The sequence below is a fragment of the Eptatretus burgeri genome, chromosome 17, assembly GCF_056783735.1.
Source record: "Eptatretus burgeri isolate ZD-2024b chromosome 17, Ebu_testis_v1, whole genome shotgun sequence".
Taxonomy (NCBI): Eukaryota; Metazoa; Chordata; class Myxini; order Myxiniformes; family Myxinidae; genus Eptatretus; species Eptatretus burgeri.
The window spans coordinates 56,447,028-56,468,912 of NC_140977.1; the positions used below are offsets into that span (position 1 = coordinate 56,447,028).

The 21,885-nt window shown below is 44.4% G+C and overlaps 1 protein-coding gene and 1 long non-coding RNA gene across 8 annotated transcripts in view; one reads left to right on the plus strand and one right to left on the minus strand.

Moving 5' to 3' along the window:
- Positions 1 to 21,885, plus strand: part of LOC147010183 (anoctamin-4-like) — a 58,937-nt gene that overhangs the window by 1,067 nt on the left and 35,985 nt on the right. For 5 of the 7 annotated variants that reach the window (XM_085861640.1, XM_085861641.1, XM_085861643.1 and 2 more), the window contains exons 2-12: positions 2,482 to 2,828; positions 2,924 to 2,997; positions 3,340 to 3,375; positions 4,602 to 4,688; positions 8,397 to 8,461; positions 14,671 to 14,723; positions 16,523 to 16,602; positions 17,997 to 18,131; positions 18,865 to 18,961; positions 19,658 to 19,718; positions 19,919 to 20,001. In XM_085861640.1, coding sequence (XP_085717766.1) covers positions 2,482 to 2,828; positions 2,924 to 2,997; positions 3,340 to 3,375; positions 4,602 to 4,688; positions 8,397 to 8,461; positions 14,671 to 14,723; positions 16,523 to 16,602; positions 17,997 to 18,131; positions 18,865 to 18,961; positions 19,658 to 19,718; positions 19,919 to 20,001 — 1,118 coding nt within the window. The remainder of the gene's footprint in view (positions 1 to 2,481; positions 2,829 to 2,923; positions 2,998 to 3,339; positions 3,376 to 4,601; positions 4,689 to 8,396; positions 8,462 to 14,670; positions 14,724 to 16,522; positions 16,603 to 17,996; positions 18,132 to 18,864; positions 18,962 to 19,657; positions 19,719 to 19,918; positions 20,002 to 21,885) is intronic. The other 2 variants (XM_085861642.1, XM_085861647.1) reach the window with 2 other exon arrangements.
- LOC147010184 (uncharacterized) lies at positions 2,998 to 20,014 on the minus strand. Its single transcript, XR_015052803.1, has 3 exons — positions 19,809 to 20,014; positions 5,186 to 5,339; positions 2,998 to 3,242 (listed from the first exon to the last, which is right to left on the minus strand). It is a non-coding gene; the product is annotated as an uncharacterized LOC147010184 (long non-coding RNA).

Genomic DNA, 21,885 nt, shown 5'->3' on the forward strand with positions numbered 1-21,885 from the left:
GGGGGGGGGGGGGAGCACAAAACAGTGGGCAACAAGCACATGAGGAGATCTGTGGAAGGGAGAGGGTTGGGGAAGGGTACATGGGGTAAACAAGATGGACACTACAGGGACTTTCAGAAAGGAAAGCAGGGAATTTGAAGGAGGTGGGTTTGGGGTGGATTAACGGGGGTAGAAAAGATCGTGGTTTTGGATGGGGGACGATAAGAGGTGGTGATGAACGGCTGTTTTTTGAAGAAAAAAGAATGGGATTGATTGGAGGGAAGAATGGGATTGAAGAGTGTGGGAGTTTATTCCAAAGGTGGGAAAGAAAAGGAATAAAAGGGGTTGGTTTGACCTGCAAAATAGGTATTTGGTCTCTTCTCCGAAGCTGCACACACAGTTTTGATGAAACTTGACCACAACCTTCATCACCCGTGTTGTACCAAAGTGTATCAATCGCATCAAAATCTGTGCTCATTAAGGAGGTCTCCAGGGGAGTTTCTGACCCCCCAAAATAGGTACAGTGCCAATAGAAAGTCCGCACCCCCTTTCAAAATTTTCACTTTTGTTGTCTTATAACCTGGAATTAAATTGCGTTAAATCAGACCTTTTCCACCTTTATTTACACATCATAGCCCACAACTTCCAAGTGAAAAAGAAATTCTACAAATTTCAGAAAATTAATGAAAAATACAAAACTAGAATACCTTAGTTGAATCAGTGTCCACCCCCCTGAGTTAATATTTGGTGGAAGCACCTTTGACAGCAATTACAGCTGCGATTCTGTTGGGATAGGTCTCTACCACCTTTGCACACCTTGATTGGGCAATATTTGCCCATTCTTCTGTACAAAACTGTTCAAGGTCAGTCAAGTTGCGTGGGGAGCACTGATGGACAGCAATCTTCAAGTCATGCCACAGATTTTTGATTGGATTTAGGTTGGGGCTCTGACTGGGCCACTCGAGGACATTTATCTTTTTGTTCCTTAGCCACTCCAATGTAGCTTTGGCTGTGTGTTTCGGGTCATTGTCATTCTGAAAGGTGAACTTCCATCCCAATTTCATCTTTCTTGCAGAGGGCAGCAGGTTTCCCTCTAGGATTTTTCTGTATTTTGCTCCATCCATTTTCCCTTCTATGCTGACGAGAAACTTTCTCATAACATGATGCTACCACCACCATGCTTCACAGTGGGGATGGTGGTCTTTGGGTGAAGTGCTGTGTTGGGTTTGAAACTTACTTAACGTTTTGCCTTTAGGCCAAAAGTTCCATCTTGGTTTGGTCTGACCACAAAACTTTTTGCCACGTGGCTTCAGAATCCCCGGAATAGTTTTTGCATACCTGAAATGAGACTCCAGGTGGGCTTTTTGAGGAAAGGATTGCTTCTTGCCACCCTACTGTACTTGTGGAGTGCTTGGGATATTGTTGTCACATGCACACGGTGACCAGTCTTTGCCCTAAAGTCATGCAGCTCTTTCAAAGTTGTCAATGGCCTCTTGGTGGCCTCTCTGATCAGTCTCCTTCTTGTTTGATCATCCAGTTTGGAGGGACAGCCTGATCTAGGCAGGGTCTTGGTGGTACCATACACCTTCCACTTCTTAATGATTGTCTTGATTGTGCTCCAAGGGATATTCAAGGAATTTGAAATGTTATACCCATCCCCTGATCTGTCCCAGATCTACAAAAAATGCTACAGTTAGAATGATAGTATATGAGAGTTGTACTCTTATATACTGCAGTCGTCTTCAGAGAATTACTACAGAAAAGGAATATTATTTTTGCCTGGTGTGCCTTTCCACAACTTTATCCCAGAGGTCTTTTCAAAGCTCCTTGGTTCTCATGGTTGAGTCTTTGCTGTGAAATGCACTACCCAACAGAGGAAACCTGCAGGAACAGCTGATTTTTTTCTGAAATAATCAGAATTACTACAATTTAACACAGGTGGAGGCCAATTAACTTGGTGTGTGATTTTGAATGTGATTGGTTACACCTGAGCTAATTTACAATTACTATTATAAAGGGAGGAGGGGGGAGGGGGGTTGACACTCACCCAACCAAGATATTCCAGTTTTGTATTTTCTGACATTTGTGGAATTTGTTTTTCACTTGGAAGTTGTGGGTTACGATGTGTAAATGAAGGTGGAAAAAAGTCTCATTGAATGAAGTTTAATTCATTCAACAAAAGGTGAAAAATTTGAATGGGGTATAGTGGTATACACTTTCTGTAGGCACTATATTTGTTCGAAACTACACACACAATTTCGACAAAACTTGACCGCAACCTTCATCACTCTTGATGTACCGAAGTTTGTTCATGGCATAAAACAAAATCGGGGTCAAAGAGGGTCTGAAGGCGGTTTGAGTGACTTTTGCTCCTGATCTAGATAAGCTATAAGACGCACTGTCATATTTTTGTATTTACTTCCATCCTCTGCAGTTGTGCAATCAAGCTCACCTGTATCTAACTTATTGTATTGTTGTCACGTGCTTCTGTTCCTTTGACAGCACAATCTCACAATGCACTCCTACCGGATGGCGATGTCAGCGATAACTGTTTCGTGTTGCTCCTCCAACCACGTGAAAACTTCAAAGACACCATCAATGACTACGTGAACTTTAGCTGTGTTCTGGAAGAAGAGGCAAATGTGGGAAGAAATGCTGGCAGTGTGAGACGAGTCGGTGAGGCCGTCAGGCCTGCAGAATTGAGAATCATCGCAAGAGCAGAAAGTACGGATGAAGAACTAAGTGGAAATGGAGAAACGAGCCAAAATAATTTCGGCAAAGGAGAGGGAATCCCTGGAGCCAATGATAAACACAGAATCAAGTTTTGTTGCGCGAGACAAAACCAGCAGGTACACCAACGTCGTACAGTTTGGCTTTCGGTTCACATTTTACCGGAAATGATTGGAGAGGGATGATGTGAGAGTGTGTCTGTTCATTTATTCAGATGTTGAGCCAATGTCACGTGCAGGTGACTCGGCTGGCCACCCTCTACAAGAGGATGATGAAGAATCCCAACGAGTACGTGATGATGTGTCCATTTTGATTGTGTTTTGATGATGTACAGAAAAGCCTCCTTCGTGTAATGTACCAGGAAGAATCTCATGAGATGATGAACATCACTGGAGGATAAGATTGAGGAGCAGACCCTGACGATGATTACCTGTGATGAGTTTATTGTTGTTGAGGATGAGGAAATCTCATTTGTGATGCCCGTCTGCTTCTGGGGTCCATTCCTGGTGCAGTCTGACATCCTCCAATGATATCTATACAGGGGGGAATAGGCCACACAATTAATGAAGGAATGATGTAAAGAATGACTGAGTGAAGGAATTACTAAATGTGTGAACATGTGTTTTTCAGTCAAGATTCTGGCCCAGAAGATTTGAGTGATGACACGTAAGTCTCTCTCTGTCTCTGTCTCTATCTCTGTCTCTGTCTCTTGTTACCATGTCATACCCTCTTAAATTAGATTATATTAGCGAGAACACCCACAGCTAGTGTTGTTGATACCCCCTGCTACTTCCACTGGCCGTGCGAGTGCGTGCTTGTCCCAAACGTCACGTATGCGGCCCACAGGGTGCACGACTGAACGTATTGTGTCCCTGACATTTGACGCTGATCGCATCTTGCCATGGATCATGTGCACGGTAAATACTTTTAGACTCGTCTCGAGCCATGCTTCTTACCTTTACGGACCGAGGACGTGTTCAGGAAGGTGCATGCTCAGGTGTATCAAGAACTTCTCCTCCTGCTCTTCCCTTTATAAGGGGTGAGGTCCAATGGCACAACACTTCTACCCTGTCTTGACCACGATACTCCTCCACCTCACTCTGTCCTCAGCCAACTTCTCTCCACTCTTCAACCACTCCTATCTTATGGATATCCCTCCTCACACAATCCTCCCATCTCAACCATGGTCTACCTCTTTCCCTCATACCTTTCTCCCTCTACCAATCCGCTCTCTTTGCCATTCTCTCTTTCCCCCATCCACACCAAGTGTCCAGCCCATCTCAGGCGGCATTTCACCAATCTCCCGGTCAAGCTCATCTGCACACCAATCTCCTCCCTCAGTTCATCCATCCTCCTTCTATCCACCCTCTTCACCCACACAATCCTCCTGACCCAGTTGTTCTCGCAAACCTGCAGCCTCCGTTGTTGTTTCTCTGTCAGTGCCACCGTCTCGAGGCCGTAAAGGTTGACTGGCGTTAACACATGACATCAGAACCTTCTCTTTCAATTTTCTTGATATCTTTCTGTCTGCCATTACTCCCTCCACCCTCCTCCACACACTCACACCCATCTGAATCCGCCTCTGCACCTCTGCCTACATTGGAACACTACATCGGAATGCTGTTTGGCAGCACGACATCGTAGGCTTGTTTTGTCGACTCTCGTTAACGTACATAGATTAATGAGACTAGTCCTGATAAGTCAAACGGCACCCTCACATCACACTCTCGTGAGGACGAATTTTGAGAAGATGAGTGCAGACATGATGTAAGTTATAATCTTTTCCTGCTTTTGATACTGAGCTGTGGGTGCAATGACTAGGCCAAAATCCCAATGGCATTTCTGATTGGCTGATCGTCAATTCCATTTGTGTGTGTGTTTTTTTTTTTTAGAGATTCTGATTGCGATGACGACCGTGGAATTCTGAGCATGTGTAAACGTCGGAAAAGGTTGGAAGGTCTAGATCGGAGCCAATGCAGGTACGTCGAAAAGAGACCATCGATAATGTCAGACCAGAGGTCTGTAATGGTCTGGAAATGATGGAGACCAGCAGAGCAGTTTTAATGATGGCAAGTTTGATCGCAGGGATGAGACGGGATGTTTTGCTGTTTTTAAAGTTGAGCAGGTTTTAGTTTAGTCATTTTTAGCTCACCTGGAACGTAGTTCCGGGGAGTTTATGAAATGGCGCATTCAGTCCGTCAGCCCATTCTACGTCAGCCCGTCCGTCCGTCTGTCCGTCCATCCGCAAATACTTTCAACTTCTTCCCTGAAATTACACAAAGTGTTTTGATGAAACTTCACCACAACCTTCATCACTGTGTATGTACCAAAGTTTGTTCATGGCATTAAAAAACAAAAAAAAATCTTCCCGTGGCATTCAAGGATTCATGGCATCAACCCCCCCCCCCCACCCCTCAACCATTACATCGATCCAAATGATGTAAACCCCCTTCACACCAATAAATGATTATTATACTTGAGTCCATCCATCCATCCATCCATCCATTGGGACCATGATCCGTGCAGAGCGTTGTTGCTGTCACAGCAGTCTCCTTGGCTATTGGGTACAATCCTGGACGGGTCGCCACTCTGACACAGGATACCAGCAAGCTTGCACTCATTTTGCCGACCTTGCAAGGATGACAGGCAGAGTAAACCCCACCTGGTATTAATTCAATAGCCAAGCAGAATTTGAACTCAGGATCCTATAATCCCAAGCCCATCACCCGAACCATTAAGCCAACACCAGGCATACTCCAGTCTAATTCATTAAAAATATTAAACACAAGCAAATACCACCCATCGCTTCACTGATGAGGGTATTAAGGGGGTGAGTAGAGAGGAGGGAGGGGAGAGATGGTAGAGGAGAGGATGGATGGAGGGCAGAGGAGAGGATGGGGGGAGGGTAGTGGAGAGGACAAAGGGAGGTGAGAAGAGAGGAAGGAGAGAAGGGAGAAGAGAGGACAGAGTTGAGGGGAGAAGAGAGGACAGAGGGAGGAAGGGAAGCGCAGAGGGTGGAGGGAGGGGGAAACGAGAGGAGAGGATGGAGGGACTGGAGAAGAGAGGAAGGAGGGAGGGGGGGAAGCGGAGAGGACAGACGGGGGAGAGGAGGGAGGAAGGGAAGAGGAGAGAGGGTAGGAGGGGAGAGGAGAGGATAGAGGAAGGGAAGAGAGAGGGTATGAGGGGAGAGAGGGTGGGGACAGGACAGGAGAGGAGAGGAGAGAAGGAGGGGAGAGGAGAGGAGAGGAGGAGGAGGGAAGAGAGGGAGGGGAGAGGAGAGGATGGTGCGAGTAGAGAGGGGAGGATGGTGTGAGAGGGAGAGGAGAGGATGGAGGGAGAGAGAGAGAGAGAGAGAGAGAGAGAGAGAGAGAGAGAGAGAGAGAGAGAGAGAGAGAGAGAGAGAGAGAGAGAGAGAGAGAGAGAGAGAGAGAGAGAGAGAGAGAGAGAGAGAGAGAGAGAGAGAGAGAGAGAGAGAGAGAGAGAGAGAGAGAGAGAGAGAGAGAGAGAGAGAGAGAGAGAGAGAGAGAGAGAGAGAAGAAGAAGAAGAAGAAGAAGAAGAAGAAGAAGAAGAAGAAGAAGAAGAAGAAGAAGAAGAAGAAGAAGAAGAAGAAGAAGAAGAAGAAGAAGAAGAAGAAGAAGAAGAAGAAGAAGAAGGAGAAGAAGAAGAAGAAGAAGAAGAAGAAGAAGAAGAAGAAGAAGAAGAAAAAAGAGAAGAAGAAGAGAAAAAAAAAAAAAAAGAGAGAGAGAGAGAGAGAGAGAGATAGGTGAGGGGTGGTGGTGTTTTAGCAAAGATAGTGATATGTTATGCTTAATGACCGAACACAAAAACAAAAAACAAAACTCATGTCAAAACAGCTGTACACACAACAACACAACAGAGTTTGTAAAGTAATCCCCTGGCACATCTGCAAAAACTTTGATATCCTAGTTCCACAAAATTTGTGGGAAAATGAACCAAAAGTAATCACTAAAAACATTTAAGTACCGCTCACATACGACCTTATGATCCCATTGAGCGTGAACATTGAAAACAAAGCATTGTGACCAGATATCATACTTTGGTACAAAAAAGAGAGAAGAAGGCATTGCTAATTGAGGTGTTAATACCAGTGATTTTGGACTAAACGATGCAGAAATCAAGAAAATGACCAAATATCAAGACCTCAAGCATGAAGTGAAAAGATCCTGGAAGCTGAAGAATGCCAAAGTTGTACCAGTGATGACGAAAAACCTCACGGGAATGATGACGAATAAGAACCTCACAGGAATATTAGAAAAACATCCCTGTACTGGGAATATCACTACAAACGAACTACAGTTGAAAGCCGTCCTGGGCTGAGTAACGATCCTGAAGAGAGTCCTCGGCACAAAACTTTGAGAACAGAAAACTTCACATCTTGGTCCGTGATCGTGACCCCTTACTGAAATAAAGGTGGATACTTTGAGCCCACCTTGGGAGGACTCCATTTCACATTCTAAAACCCACATACACAGATACCAGATACCAATCAACGATATGCGCGCGCGCACACACACACACGCACGCACGCACGCACGCACGCACACACACACACACACACACACACACACACACACACGTTTCAGTGACAAGCACTCCAACGAAATGATTGATAAGAAACTGCTCGCTTGGCATACGATGAGTAATCACCGAACCATCATATTAAACATACACCTCCCGTAGACACCCAAAATGTCAAATATGTCCGAATTGGACAAATGAACACTTTTTTCAGGAGTCATAACTGCTTGTAAGTTCGATTCTGGAGCTTAAATTCTGTAAATCTGCTTAGTTTAAGATATTCTCGTGGTGATTGCATGTGCAGAAAGGTATTAAAGCAATGAACGCTGGCATCTCCAGGCGTTTACAAACATTGCAATGTACCCAGTGATTCGTAGCCATGATGAACAGGCATTCGATAATATGAGTGAGGAAAGTGGAAAAAAAAACACTTTATCATTAAGAAATCATTGCGGCCTGTTTCAAGTCGAGGCATGGTTGAGCAGGCCAAAAAACATGGCGGCTTCAGACCCCAGCGATGTTACCTCGGATACACCTTAAGACCCCAGAGAGAGAGCGCGGTGACCTCTTCTGTTTAAGTAACCGCTCGACCGGAGGCATTGTGACGTCATGCCAGGGGTCCAATATGAGGACCGATGTTCCTGTTTATTGGTTGCAATCATTTTTAATTGATTGATTCGAAGCTATTTTATTAGTATTTCAATATTGTCTGCCAAACAAGGATTCTCGAGCCGTTTTCACACACTGTTACTCTCACTAGCAAACTACCAGCAAATGCTCGTCAGGTGTCTCACCGTTGGCAGATCATTGTCGGTCTTGGGTCACATTGCCAAACGATCTGTCCATTTCACCCTCTGAAGCTCGTTTAAGTTATTAAATTCCCTCGTTCTCTGTGCTGATGAGGGCTCGTATCTCTGCTAATAGCCGCCGATGGGATGTGGTGCATTATCATTGGGCTCATCACGCTCTCCAAAGTACAAGTTCCTCCTGTAGATAGAATTTTGTGATTTTTTTTTTTTATTCGGGTAATGCCAAGTTCATTTCTGGGATTCCATATGATCCACTTGCCTGTGTTAAAGGATCTCAGTGTATGCTCTTAAGTTGGTCTTGACAATGGATCTAACGATTGGCTCTTCATCCGTTTCAGTGAATTGAGGAATGAAACCATCAACACTCGCATTGTTGATTATCTCCTGAATGCAAGGAAACAAGGTGAGGTAACTTAAATAATGGTGTGTGTGTGTGTGTGCACACATATTGAAGGGAGGAGGGGGAAGGGTTAGGAGGGAGAGGAGAACATTTGCAAGAATGCATCGGTAAATGAAACTTGGTTGACTTCCTTCCAGGGAGCAATTCATTTCATCAGAAATGTATTTAATGCACTAATTTGTGACCGTGAGTGGATTAATTGTCTTTCCCATGTTTTTTATTATTATTATTATTATTATTTTTTGGGTATGCATGGTCAAGGCTCGTGGAAGAGCTAAAGCAGAATGGAAGGGAACAAAATGGAAAGGTGTAAACACCAACAGCAGAGTGAGAGTGAGATTAAGGGGAGGAGAAGAAGGACACATGGGGGTGAACAAGCTGTACACAAGATGAATGAAACCTTGCAAGAAGAGGAAGAGGAAAGTGGAGAAGAAATAGGTAAAGAACAAACCGACCAAGAACTAACAAAGGAAAAGAGGTGATGGGGGAGGGGGGGGTGAAAAAATCACAATAACCTGGAAAAAGAGAGTGCTTGGGAATGGGGTCATCTGATGGTGGAATGGGGTCAAATACATGAATACTTGAGTTAGTGGTGAACACCTGTCTTGAATGAAGCCCTGGAGGGAAAAAGATTTGAAGAGGAACTTGGAATTTGGGACTAGGGTCGTACTTCCGGTTATTCGAAAGACGATGTGTGAGCTCCTACGCCAGACCAAGATGTTTTGTGTATTTTGTTATCGTGATTTGTGTCTGGTCGTGTTTTGTATCCATGAAAGTTGCAGTTGTGTTCGTAGCAGATTAGTGGCTATTTTATATTAGTTTATTGGAAGAGGCAGGGTCCCGGTGTGTACCCCGGTCAGAATAGGCACACCGTATCCCTGCGTGTCATAAAAGGCGACTAAAAGGGTTGGCGTCAGGAAGGGCATCCGGCCATAAAAACATCGCCTCAAAAGGAAACCATGATGAGTACAACTGATGGGCAGGGTACAGCCCGAAGTACCCCGTGGGGGTCCTCGCCCCCTCTCGTTAAAACTCAAGGTGGGGAACCCAATCAAAGCAAGGGAGGAAATTTTTCCATTTATGATGACCAATCGTCTGATGCCCCACGTGGAGATCGGTTTCTGAGGTTTGGTACATGGAATGTAGGGACAATGACAGGGAGATCTGGAGAAGTGGTTGAAACATTGGTCAGAAGAAGAGTGGACATATGTTGTGTGCAGGAGACACGGTGGAAGGGAAGTGGTGTGAGAATGGTGGAGGGAAGGCAGGGGCAGAAGTACAAGTTTATGTGGCAAGGATGCCCAGAAGGCGTGCATGGTGTTGGTGTAATGTTTTCTGAGGAGTTTGTCGACAGTGTAGTGAGTGTGACTAGAGTGAGTGAAAGGTTGATGATGGTGAGAATCGTGATCGGAAATCTCTTGGTGAACGTCATCTCGGGATATGCCCCGCAGGTCGGTCGAAGCGATGAAGAGAAGAACATGTTCTGGTGTGCGATGGAGAAGGTGATGGAAAATGTGAAAGATGAGGAAGTTGTTGTGGTTGGAGGAGACTTGAATGGACATGTGGGAAGGAGTCCAGACGGTTTTGAGGGAGTCCATGGGGGTTATGGATATGGTGTGAGAAATGGAGAAGGTGAAAGGATCTTGGAGTTTGCTGATGGAGCTGATTTGTTGATCTGTAATACTCATTTCCAGAAAGCGGATAATAAGCTTATTACATACACGTCAGGTGGGTTGACGACAACCATTGACTACCTGATGGTGCGTCAGCGAGATAGGGGAAACCTCCGGGACACAAAGGTGATCCCAGGGGAGGAGACTGTGTGAGACATGGGTACTGAACATGGAGCAGCAACAAAGGCTGGAAAGGGTGGAAATGCGAATGGTTCGGTGGATGCGTGGAGTATCGTTGAGAGAGAGGAAGACAAATGATGACTTGCGGAAGATGATGGGAATAGAGTCTGTGATGGAGGTTGTGAAGAGAAACAGGTTGAGATGGTTGGGTCATGTGTTGAGGAAGGATGAAAGTGACTGGGTGAGAGGAGTGTTGGAAATGAGTGTAGTCGGAAGTAGAGGACGGGGAAGACCGAGAAAAACTTGGCTAAATGTGGTGGAAGAGGAAATGTGGGCAAGGGGATTAAGAAGGGGAGATGCAGAAAACAGGGTAAAGTGGAGAAGATTGTCATGGGGCCCGCAAGGCTAACCCCTGCTTTAGCGGGGAAAATGGCCTTGAAATGCTTGTGTGTTAAATGCTTGTGTGGAAGAGGCTGGGTGAGGCCTACTGGGTTTTGAGCTCCAAGTCTAGAATTTAATTCAGTTGGGGCCTTGGAATATGGTGGGGGAAAAGGGTGCAAATAGAGAGCGAAGGAGAAAGGAAGAGTATATGAAATGTGATAGATGCTCAATGTTGGCCACATCAAGAATAGGGGAAGCAGAGGGTACTTACTGTTTGTTGTAAGAAGTGTGAGGAAATAGCCCACTTGAGGATAGTTATAACTAGGTTGAAAGAATGGCTCGATACTTTCTCAGCAATTATCAGAATGTGAAGAGTTTGTGTAGAAAAGTTGGTTACACTTGTGGAGTGAAGTTGCTAAGGAGATTGACAATGATGAGGGAGCAGCGAGTGCAGGCAGTGGTGAGGGAGTAGCGAGTGCAGGCAGTGGTGAGGGAGTAGTGAGTGCAGGCAGTGGTGAGGGAACAGCGAGTGCAGGCAGTGGTGAGGGAGCAGCGAGTGCAGGCAGTGGTGAGGGAGTAGTGAGTGCAGGCAGTGGTGAGGGAGCAGTGAGTGCAGGCAATGATGAGGGAGCAGGCAGTGGTGAGGGTGTAGCTCGTGTCTGCAGTGATGATGGAGCAGCAATAGAGATAGGTAGGAATGAGGTCTGGGAGACATATACTTGGGTATTATCTGTGTCTGTTTTCTTTAACAAAAATAATCCATAAGCATCGTGTCTTTCCTTCAAGATGCCCAAAGTCCATTTGTAGGTAGTTTGGTTTCGTCCACATGCTGACACCACCTTTTCAGGTATATTATGTTGAGAAGTTTCTTTGAGTGAAGTGTTCTATTCAACATCTCTTCTGTTTTAAGATAAAGAGGATAATCACTAATTTACCAATCCCCATTTAATCAATTACAAATTTATTCTGGACAGCAAGAGCATGAGCAGCACCAAAAACCAGTGGATCTTCATTATTATTATTATTCCTTTGTCGTTTAAATCTAATTTTAAGTCCGAACAGAACTTTATCCTAATCACAAAATCCAACTCCACCTTTAAGAGGAACTGCCACGGTAAAACTATTCCTGCTTTTGTATCATCGTGATACATTCCCTTCCTTTGACTATAACCGGGGTTTGCGTTTGTTCCCGTTGTCAAATCTAATAAATAAGATTTGTCGGAAATCTGTTTGTCTGTTTGTCTGTTGTGTTTTTTGCAAAGACCACTGGGCCGACAACCACCAAATTTGGCACAGAGACCATGTCCGACCTGGGGATTGTCCTCAGTGTATTTTCATCCACAACCTCAGCCTTTAAAGATCCCAAATAACCGTAGGACCGTTTCTTTTTTTACATGCCTGAGAGATTAGAATACATGCTTGCGAGAACACTTTTTACATGCTTTGGAGTTAAGACCCCTTAAGACCCTAAAGACCCAAAGACTCAAAAAACCCTTAAGACCTTTGAATTCCCCAAACACAATTAAGACGCATTAAAACCCCGAATACCCCAAAGTCCCTTAAGACCCCAAAGACTCCATCAAGCCGGAAGACCTAAAAGACTCTTAAGACTTCGAAGACTTTTAAGAACTGTAAGACCTCAAAGACCCTTAACACCCCAATGACCTGAAGGAACCTTGAGACCTTAAAGACCCTTAAGACCTCAAGGACACTTAAGGTCTTTAAGACCCCTTTACCCACTGGTGTTCTGGCTCTCCTGCCCCCTGCCAAGTTTTCCCACCCTACCCCCACCCAGTCGGTTCTCCTGCCCCCGATCCACCTGCCCCATTCTCAGCCTTGCCAGCTCTCCTGCTTCTCCCACTTCTCAGTACCCCCCCCCCCCCAACTCTACCAATATCTGTGTACGAGTAGTTTGCCAATATTGATGTAATTAAGTTGGGAAATGTAGCATAAGGATTGTTTTGTTTAAATGTGCACCATACAGAGGGTGGTGCATGGTAATAATTAAATAGGGTTTAAGTTTAAGGAACTCGTATGTACAACATCTTGCCATCTCCCTGGGTGAGGGTTTGGAAAAGTGAGAGGGGTTCTGGAGGAACGGCATCCTTGGATGGAGAGAGGGGAGGAGCTTGGATCGCCTCCTGAAGGGCGGGATGTTCGTTACCCCTGAGAGGGCGGAGTGTTTGAGTCATCCCTAAGAGTTGCTTGAGTGCACTCTCGGAAGAGACTGGTGGAAATTCGCTTGAGGGGGAGAGCGGTCGACATGGAGAGCGGAACGACGGTCCTGCCTGTCCGTCACCCTGCCCGTGTGCTTCGTCACCTGCTTGCCAGTTTCATTGCCCTGCCTCACAACCTGTTCGTCTCTCCTTCCTGTGGACCTGCTCCCTCCTCGTCCACCAGCAGCTCGGGCCTCACTCGGGTTTTCGTTTCCTCACCTCTCACCCCCATCTGTGAACAAGTCCGGTGTGTGGTGCCATACATTTTATCTTGTGTATAATTCTTCAGTTATTGAATCACTTTTCTTCCCCCTCTCATCCTGCCGTCGTACCCTCCGTCGTATCAATCATTCCCTGGTAATTATTTTGTTTTGGGAAATAAACCCCCATTTTAAAAGAGCTAAGAGCATCGTGTGTTTTTGTGATCCCACACGTGCAAAGCCTCAATTAACTGACTTGGTCTGGCAGTTAATATTCATGACAAGACCATTGACATGAAGGAGACTAAAGATCTGTTTGGCACACTTATGCCAGATCAGATAGAAGATGCCATGACTTATGCCATGATCCTTGCCAGATCAGATAGAAGATATTGGCAACTGCAAGTTCATCCTGACGCCAAAGGCGAATATATATATATATATATATATATATATATATATATATATATATATATATATATATATATATATATATATATATATATATATTATAAATATCTTTGGTAAAATTACAGGCCCTGACCAAGAATCAACCCTGGTCCCCTGACAAACCATACCAGTTCTCTGCCACCTGAGCTATCTGTTAACCAATTCCTGAGGAACGCAATTCTTTCACATATATATATATATATATATATATATATATATATATATATATGTATATATATATATATATATATATATATATATATATATATATATATATATATATATATATATATATATGTTCCACTCTCTTTCCCCCACTGCCTCCGGGGCACTCACGGCCAACCATAGGAGCAGCGAGATCCTGCTCTCGAGAGGGTAAATAAATATATATATATATATATATATATATATGTATGTATATATGTATATGTATATATATATATATATATATATATATATATATATATATATATATATATATATTTCACCTTTTTATTTTGTCACCCCTGGGCTTTGTCAGCATGTGCCACATTGTCTCAGACACATTCCTCCTCCTCATTCCCCCAATGAAATTGCGTCGTTTTGACAGATAAAATTGGCCTGGTGTTGATGTGGTGCAGGCATGGTGGGCCGAATGGCCTCCTCCTGTGTCGAGTTACCTCCGCCACGGAAGGTGGATGGAGGTTATGTTTTCAGCCCAGTCTAAGTGAGAGTCTGTCTATCTGTCTGTCTGTTTGTGAGCATGATATCTCAAAAAGTTATGGACGTAACTTAGTGGAGAAATTGTTGTGCGACAAGGCCGAATTGATTCGATTTCGGTGAAGATCGATTTCGGGGTGAGCACCCCGCTTCCCACGACCGCAAGCACGCTGCTTCCCATGACCGCAAGCATTCCGCTTCTCACTAACGCGAGCATCCCGCTTCTCATAACCAGGAGCACTCCACTTCCCACAACCGCATGCACTCCCACTTCCCACAACTGCATGTACCCACTTCCCACGACTGTGAGCACCCAACTTCCCATGACCATTTATACCCGCTTCCCACAACCGCATGCACTCCCACTTCCCATGACCGGGAGCACCCCGATTCCCATGGCAGTGTGCACCCGCTTCCCACAACATTTAAGCAGGAGGATATAACATGAGTCCTTTATTCTGGTTTTTGTGCAGATTTTGAAATTTTAAAGGACATGAACATCAAGGAGTCATTTCCAATCCACAACGTAAGTCCAATTCCATTGCATATCCCTTCATTCCATTGCATATCCCTTCATTCCATTGCATATCCCTTCATTCCATTGCATGTCCCTTCATTCCATTGCACATCCCTTTATTCCATTGCACATCCCTTCATTCCATTCCATGTCCCTCCATTTCATTCCACATCCCTTCATTCCATTCCATGTCCCTTCATTGCATTACACATCCCTTCATTCCATTCCATATCCCTTCATTCCATTGCACATCCCTACATTCCATTCCATGTCCCTCCATTTCATTCCACATCCCTTCATTCCATTCCATGTCCCTTCATTGCATTGCATATCCCTTCATTCCATTCCATGTGCCTCCATTTCATGGCGCAACCCTTCATTCCATTCCATGTCCCTTCATTCCATTGCACATCCTTCCATTCCATTCCATGTTCCTCCATTACATTCCATGTCCCTCCATTCCATGTGTGTGTCCCTCTATTCCATTCCATGTCCCTTTATTCCATTGTGCGTCCCTCCATTCCATTGCACATTCCTTCATTCCATTCCATGTCCCTTCATTCCATTGCATATCCCTTTATTCCATTCCGCATCCCTTCATTCCATTCCGCGTCCCTCCATTCCATTCCGCGTCCCTCCATTCCATTCCATGTCCCTTTATTCCATTGCACATCCCTCCATTCCATTGCGTATCCCTCCATTCCATTGCGTATCCCTCCATTCCATTGCATATCCCTTCATTGCATTCCATGTCCCTTCATTCCATTACACATCCCTTCCTTCCATTGCATATCCCTTCATTCCATTGCACATCCCTTCATTCCATTCCATGTCCCTTCATTCCATTGCGCGTCCGTCCATTCCATTCCATGTCCCTTCATTATATTCCATGTCCCTCCATTCCATTGCGTATCCCTCCATTCCATTGCATATCACTTAATTCCATTGCACATCCCTTCATTCCATTCCACGTCCCTTCATTCCATTGCACGTCCCTTTATTCCATTGCACGTCCCTTCATTCCATTGCGCGTCCCTCCATTCCATTGTGCGTCCCTTCATTCCATTGCGCGTCCCTTCATTCCATTGCACATCCCTTCATTCCATTGCACGTCCCTTCATTTCATTGCACGTCCCTTCATTCCATGTCCCTCCATTCCATTGCACATCTCTCCATTCCATTGTGCATCCCTCCATTCCATTGTGCATCCCTCCATTCCATTGCACATCCCTTCTTTCCATTGCACATCCCTCCATTCTATTGCACATCACTTAATTCCATTGCACGTCCCTTCATTCCATTGTGCGTCCTTTCATTCCATGTCCCTCCATTCCATTGTGCATCCCTCCATGCCATTGTGCGTCCCTCCATTCCATTCCATGTCTCTTCATTCCATTGTGCATCCCTCCATTCCATTCCATGTCCATCCATTCTATTCCATATCCCTCTATTCCATTCCATGTCCCTCCATTCTATTCCATGTCCCTCCGTTCCATTCCATGTCCCTCCATTCCACTGCACATCCCTCCATTCCACTGCACGTCCCTCCATTCCACTGCACGTCCCTCCATTCCACTGCACGTCCCTCCATTCCACTGCACGTCCCTCCATTCCACTGCACGTCCCTCTATTCCATTCCATGTCCCTCCATTCCACTGCACGTCCCTCTATTCCACTGCACATCCCTACATTCCCACCCGAGTTTTAAACTATCTGAGCTCTCTCGCTTTTCTTGCGTCTCATTCGGAGTTGCTTTCTCTCGTGACAAACGTTAACGGTTCATAATTACAATTTTGTTGCAATGACAGAAAAATTTGAAGACGAAGTTGCATTCCACATGGACCGGGTGGCACAACTTGTTTCGACGCCAACCTCTCGGCCAAATCAGGTGAGGACATGTTGAGAGCAAGAAGGAGATGGGATGGGATGGGATAGGATGGGATAGACACAACGGATATAGTTCACAATAGTTTGGAAGAGTCCTGCATGGTTTAGCGGTCTGAGCCCTTCCTTTATGAGGAAGGATCTACCGGCTTGAAAAACATTCCTTTTGTGTCCTTCGGAGAGCCATCCATCTGTGGATCGACTGTAGAAGCTCCTTTGTGAGCCTTAGACGTACGAATGGAAGAATGTAAGGAAGAGTGATTGTTGAATGGTGGGGTAGTTTATCACAGGTGTGGGGTTGAAGAGCATGAAGAGGCAGGAATTTGCATAAATGGTGGTTTAAGGTAAATACTAAATAAATTTATTTGTTTATTTATTTATTTATTTAAAGCCAGTGATCTCAGGCTCATGGACGAGTTTGTACACATATTACATGTGCAGAAAAGGCAGTGGGACACATCAGTGTACTTTTGTTTGAATTACAAGGATGTTTGAGATTATGTACAAATGGAAATAAGAGTACGGAACAGTATTTGACATTTGAACATCGGACCCCAGCATCAGGAGTGCTCGGATGGGAGCGGTAAACGGTAATTGTGGTTCGCGGAGCGAGGCATTGTTTCGTCTTGGTGTCCGTGATGTCCAGCTTTATGAAGAATTTTTTCCAATAATTTTTTAATTTTGTAATTATTTCATTTTCTAATTTTCACTTCTTTTTTTTTCCCCTCAATTTTCAAATATTTAATTTTCAATTATATAATTTTTTTTCCAATTTTTGGGGGTTTTTTTCTTCAATTTTTGATTATTTCATTTTTCCATTATTTAATTATTACCTCCACCACTGAAGCTGAACGGAGATTGTTTTCACCCGTTATTATTATTTATTTTTCAATTGTCAATTTTTAGAATTCTTAGTTATTTAATTTTTTACCTGATTTTCAATTATTTAATTTTTCCATGATTTTAAAATTGGTTTAATAATTGTCTGCAAAGGCATAGTTTTTAACAAGTGACCCCAAATTTATTCAGGGGGGCTTTCTACATATTACGTACGTAAGTGGTGGGAAATTAATTTAGGGATAGGAGGGGAAAGCGGGACGATTGAGGGTAGGGAGGAGGAGGGAGTTAGTGGAGGAAGTTGGTTATCTGTCGAGATAAAGTAAAGAGCTTGAGAGGATATTGCAATGTATGGGGAACATCACATGAGAAAAGGGTGTGGGTTAAAAGTTTGCATTTTTGTCTATATTTTATGTAGATGGGTTACAAAGCCTTTTATCATTGGACCACAAAGTCACAGTAGTTTGTCTGACACTTGTGAACCGGTGTGTGTGTGTGTGTGTGTGTGTGTGTGTGTGTGTGTGTGTGTGTATGTGTGTGTGTGTGTGATTGTCATCACAGGCATTACTTTGGCGAGCAGGTGGCATTTTACTTTGCCTGGTTGAGTCTATACACCAAAATGATCGGAATTGCTGCTGTCGTAGGCCTCATTGTATTCATGTTCGGCGTCTTTACATCTGGAGCAGACACGGTCAGGTAATGTCGTGGTAAATGTGCTGGTCACTGTCACAAGCTGATCATATGACACTCGTACTCCATTTCCATCACCCTGTCATCCTTCTTCCCACTGATTTTTACCTGCGACGTGCCGAATGTCTACAAGAGCTCCTCCGCACGGCTGCTGTTGCTGTAGTCATTGTGGTTCTTGTCGGGGGTTGATTTTTGGAATGTGCACCCATTGGTCAGACAGCTGCCGGACTCCACCCACATTTGTCACTTGACTCCACCCACCGCAATGGCACCCAGCCAAAATAATATTGGTCGTCATCTTGGTTTTCTGGTGCGCCAAAGACATCAGGCTCACAATGAGGGACCCCGAAAAATCAAATCTTATGTCGAATAAAAATGATTCGTTTTGCTTCATCAAGCCCGTCAGCACACATGGCATGCGCCTCCCTAAAAAAATAGTGGTATGTAATTTTTGAACAGCCCCATATTGGGGTTAAACAATCCGTGACCATGTGACGAATCAGCTCATTCTGCTATAACGGTGGCGGAGGCTGACATGGATGAGACATGTCGAGTTAATCTTTTAAAGGCGCATTAAATGTGTGTTTCCCAATCATGCTGTTCATCTTTTGAGAGTGCTTTAAATTCATATTTCCCAATCAGCCCTTTACCGGATTTCATCACAGGATGTGACCACGGTGCTGTCATTTTTGTTTTTATTCTAAATTTGTTGTCATTGTTTCTTTGTTGTGTTGAACAGCAAGGAGGTTTGTCAGGCCAGAGAAGTGGTCATGTGTCCACAATGTGACAAGCAGTGTCCCTACTGGCGCCTCTCGGACACCTGCTCCTTCGCAAAGGTGACGATTTCAAGTCTGAACTTGTTAAGGCATCCTGTCTGTTCGGCAGAGGTTTAATGAAAGATCACATGTGTTTTATGGGCAGTCGTGCTGTTCGGGTTTAGAGGTCACGAGATGGATGTGCGGAGTGTCAATGGGCCAACCGCCATCGTGCATCTCCCTCCCTCTCAGCTCTACTGCGATGAAGAAGCACATAAGATGCCGTTACTTTGCATTTGATTAATTAATTTACCTACGCTTGATAACTTTTTGAAGCCAAAATTAGGAAGCCAAACATTTTTTGTTGTCAAGAATGTTGTAGTTTCACTATGAAATGTTTGGTTTCAGTGTATTATGCCATGTGACTTGCCTCTTAGTCGATGCTGGTTAAAGCACTACCGTGCGGTGTTGCACGAATCCCGAATTTGTGCCAGTATATCCTTGTGTGCGAATGTCACGAGAGTTGTTTCCTTCGAGATGGAACAACGTGATGCGATTCCCAATCGCTCGAGCTGTTGGCTGACTTACGCTTGGCCTCAAATCTTGCCCTTTGCGGCTATCCCAGCGATGATAAAGCCAAAGGTGAACCGTATGAGCCCGTCGACAGAAAGCCCAATGAAGATGTTCGCTGGTTTTGTTAAACTGCTCAGTAGATGAATAGCCAGATCGCCAAGATCACTCTGATGGACCAATTGACAAGTGTTGTGTTGCCCGCAGATTAACCACATGTTTGACAACATGGCGACCGTCTTCTTTGCTGTTTTCATGTCCGTTTGGGGTAATTGTCGCACATTCATTCCCCTTATTATTGAATCCCCCAAATCATTGTATCAATGCAATAGGTTGGCTCACTCATTCCTCTGCATACCTGGCCATGAACGCAAGTCTTGTTGAAGTTATCTCTCCACATTCTTGTATTGTGCTGAAAGTTTCCTTCGATCAAGTGTGTGTCTGCGTGTGTCTTCCTTGCACAACTAGCTGCGTTGTTCCTCGAGTGTTGGAAGCGAAAGAACATGGCTCTCATTGCTCGATGGGAACTGCACAGTTGGGTGGGTGAAGAGGTAAGCAAAGTCATCCCCGAGTGGTGGGTGCGAGCGTGTTCTGCGTGAAATTTATCGCCACACCCCGCACAGTCCAACGTCGTGTGATCCTATCTCCGTGTCACGTGACTGCATCACACCGTGAGGTTGGGCCAGATCATTGCTAAAGATACTGCGTAGGATGTGCCCAAGTGATATCGGCCATTCGTCGTGGATAATGTAAAAAAAAAACCCCAAAAAACACCGCTTGATGTACAGGTTCATAACATCATTCGAACTTGAGTGCGTGTGTGAGTGTGCATGTGTGTGTTGATCGAAGGAGATTGGAGGAGCTTGTACAGGTATCACATGAGGAGATATTCATGTACTTTGCGTTGATTGCAAGGCCGTATTAGACAATGGACAGGCACATATGTTACATGGGGTTTGAACCCAGGTTCACCCACATCATGAGCGAGGGATTCAGATTCACAGCAATAGGCCGAGGGTTACTTTGTCACATATCATGCAGTATTCATTGTGATGAAAATAGTTTGATTTTGGGATGTTAAGCATGATGGTTTATCAGGGAATTGTTAAGCATGCTGCTCCCAGCTGTGGCTCGGATTAGGTGAGGGATTGGGCCTCATTAACCCTGACCCTCTTGTTCTTTCATGTGCTCATACATCATTTTTGCTTTCTGCTTCATGATTGCTTGACTCATTGTAATAGATTTAGGTTAAATATTATGGTGATATTCAAGGGTTATTTTTTTTGTACACATTTTGGGTTATATGCAGTCACATTATATGTGAAATATTATCCATATTATATATGCACACACACATGAATTATGATTATACATACGTGTACACACACACACACACACACACACACACACACACACACACACACACACACACACACACACACACACACACACACACACACACGCACACACATACTTCTTGGCCATGGTGGGTCTCCATTACATCTCCTGAAACCCACCCACGTGTGGAAATAGCTGCCAATGAGACGACACACATTATTATGTTTTGTATACAGCTTGTGTCTGCTGGTTGTACCATTGCTGGGAGCATGGATGTGCTGCTCGTGCAGTGCCCCCTGTTTCCAGTAAGCTTGTACTCATTTTGCCGACCTCAGAAGGATGACAGATTGAGTCAACCCACCTTGAGTAATTTAACGGTACGACGGGGATCAAACTCAACACTCTAAGATCTTAAGCCTTAACCATTAAGACAGCACCAGGCTTTCGTCACGCGCATTAACTCAGTAGAGTGATCTTCAAAACAACAACAACAACAACAACAACAACAACGAGAACTGCATCAACAATAACAACAAAAAATCGATCAAATTGTTCATCCCTTTATTTTAATGACCTACATGAAGGAAAATCAGCCACACTGTAATTTCACACTGTTCAGCCTTGAAAATTCGGCCTAAAACCGAAATTACGTACAACAACCTTCATCTAATTATTAAACAATTTGCTCATCCTTTTATTTGGGCGGTACGTGATGCCGTATAGATCGCTGCCGTGATCGGTTCTGAAGGTAATAAAAAGAAGTAAGAACGACATAAAATGTCAGCCCCCGTTGTTTTAGTAATTTTGCTGTACGGAGTTAAAGGGCGAGCCCATATGTACGTACACAGTCTACCAGTCAGCCATCTTTGATCAAATCACTAAATCAAGTGAAGGGCAGATGTACGCCGTCGTGTGCTGTGCTTTTGCCAAGTTTGAACGAAATCGGACCATGCATGTCTGAGAAATGGTTGGGGACACGTTTAAGTAACAAAATGGCCACCAGTCGGCCATCTTGGAACTGATCTCGAAAAAGAATGACATATTTATGTAAGCCATTATTCTTTCATTCTTATCCAGTCAGTCAGTCAGGTCAGGCC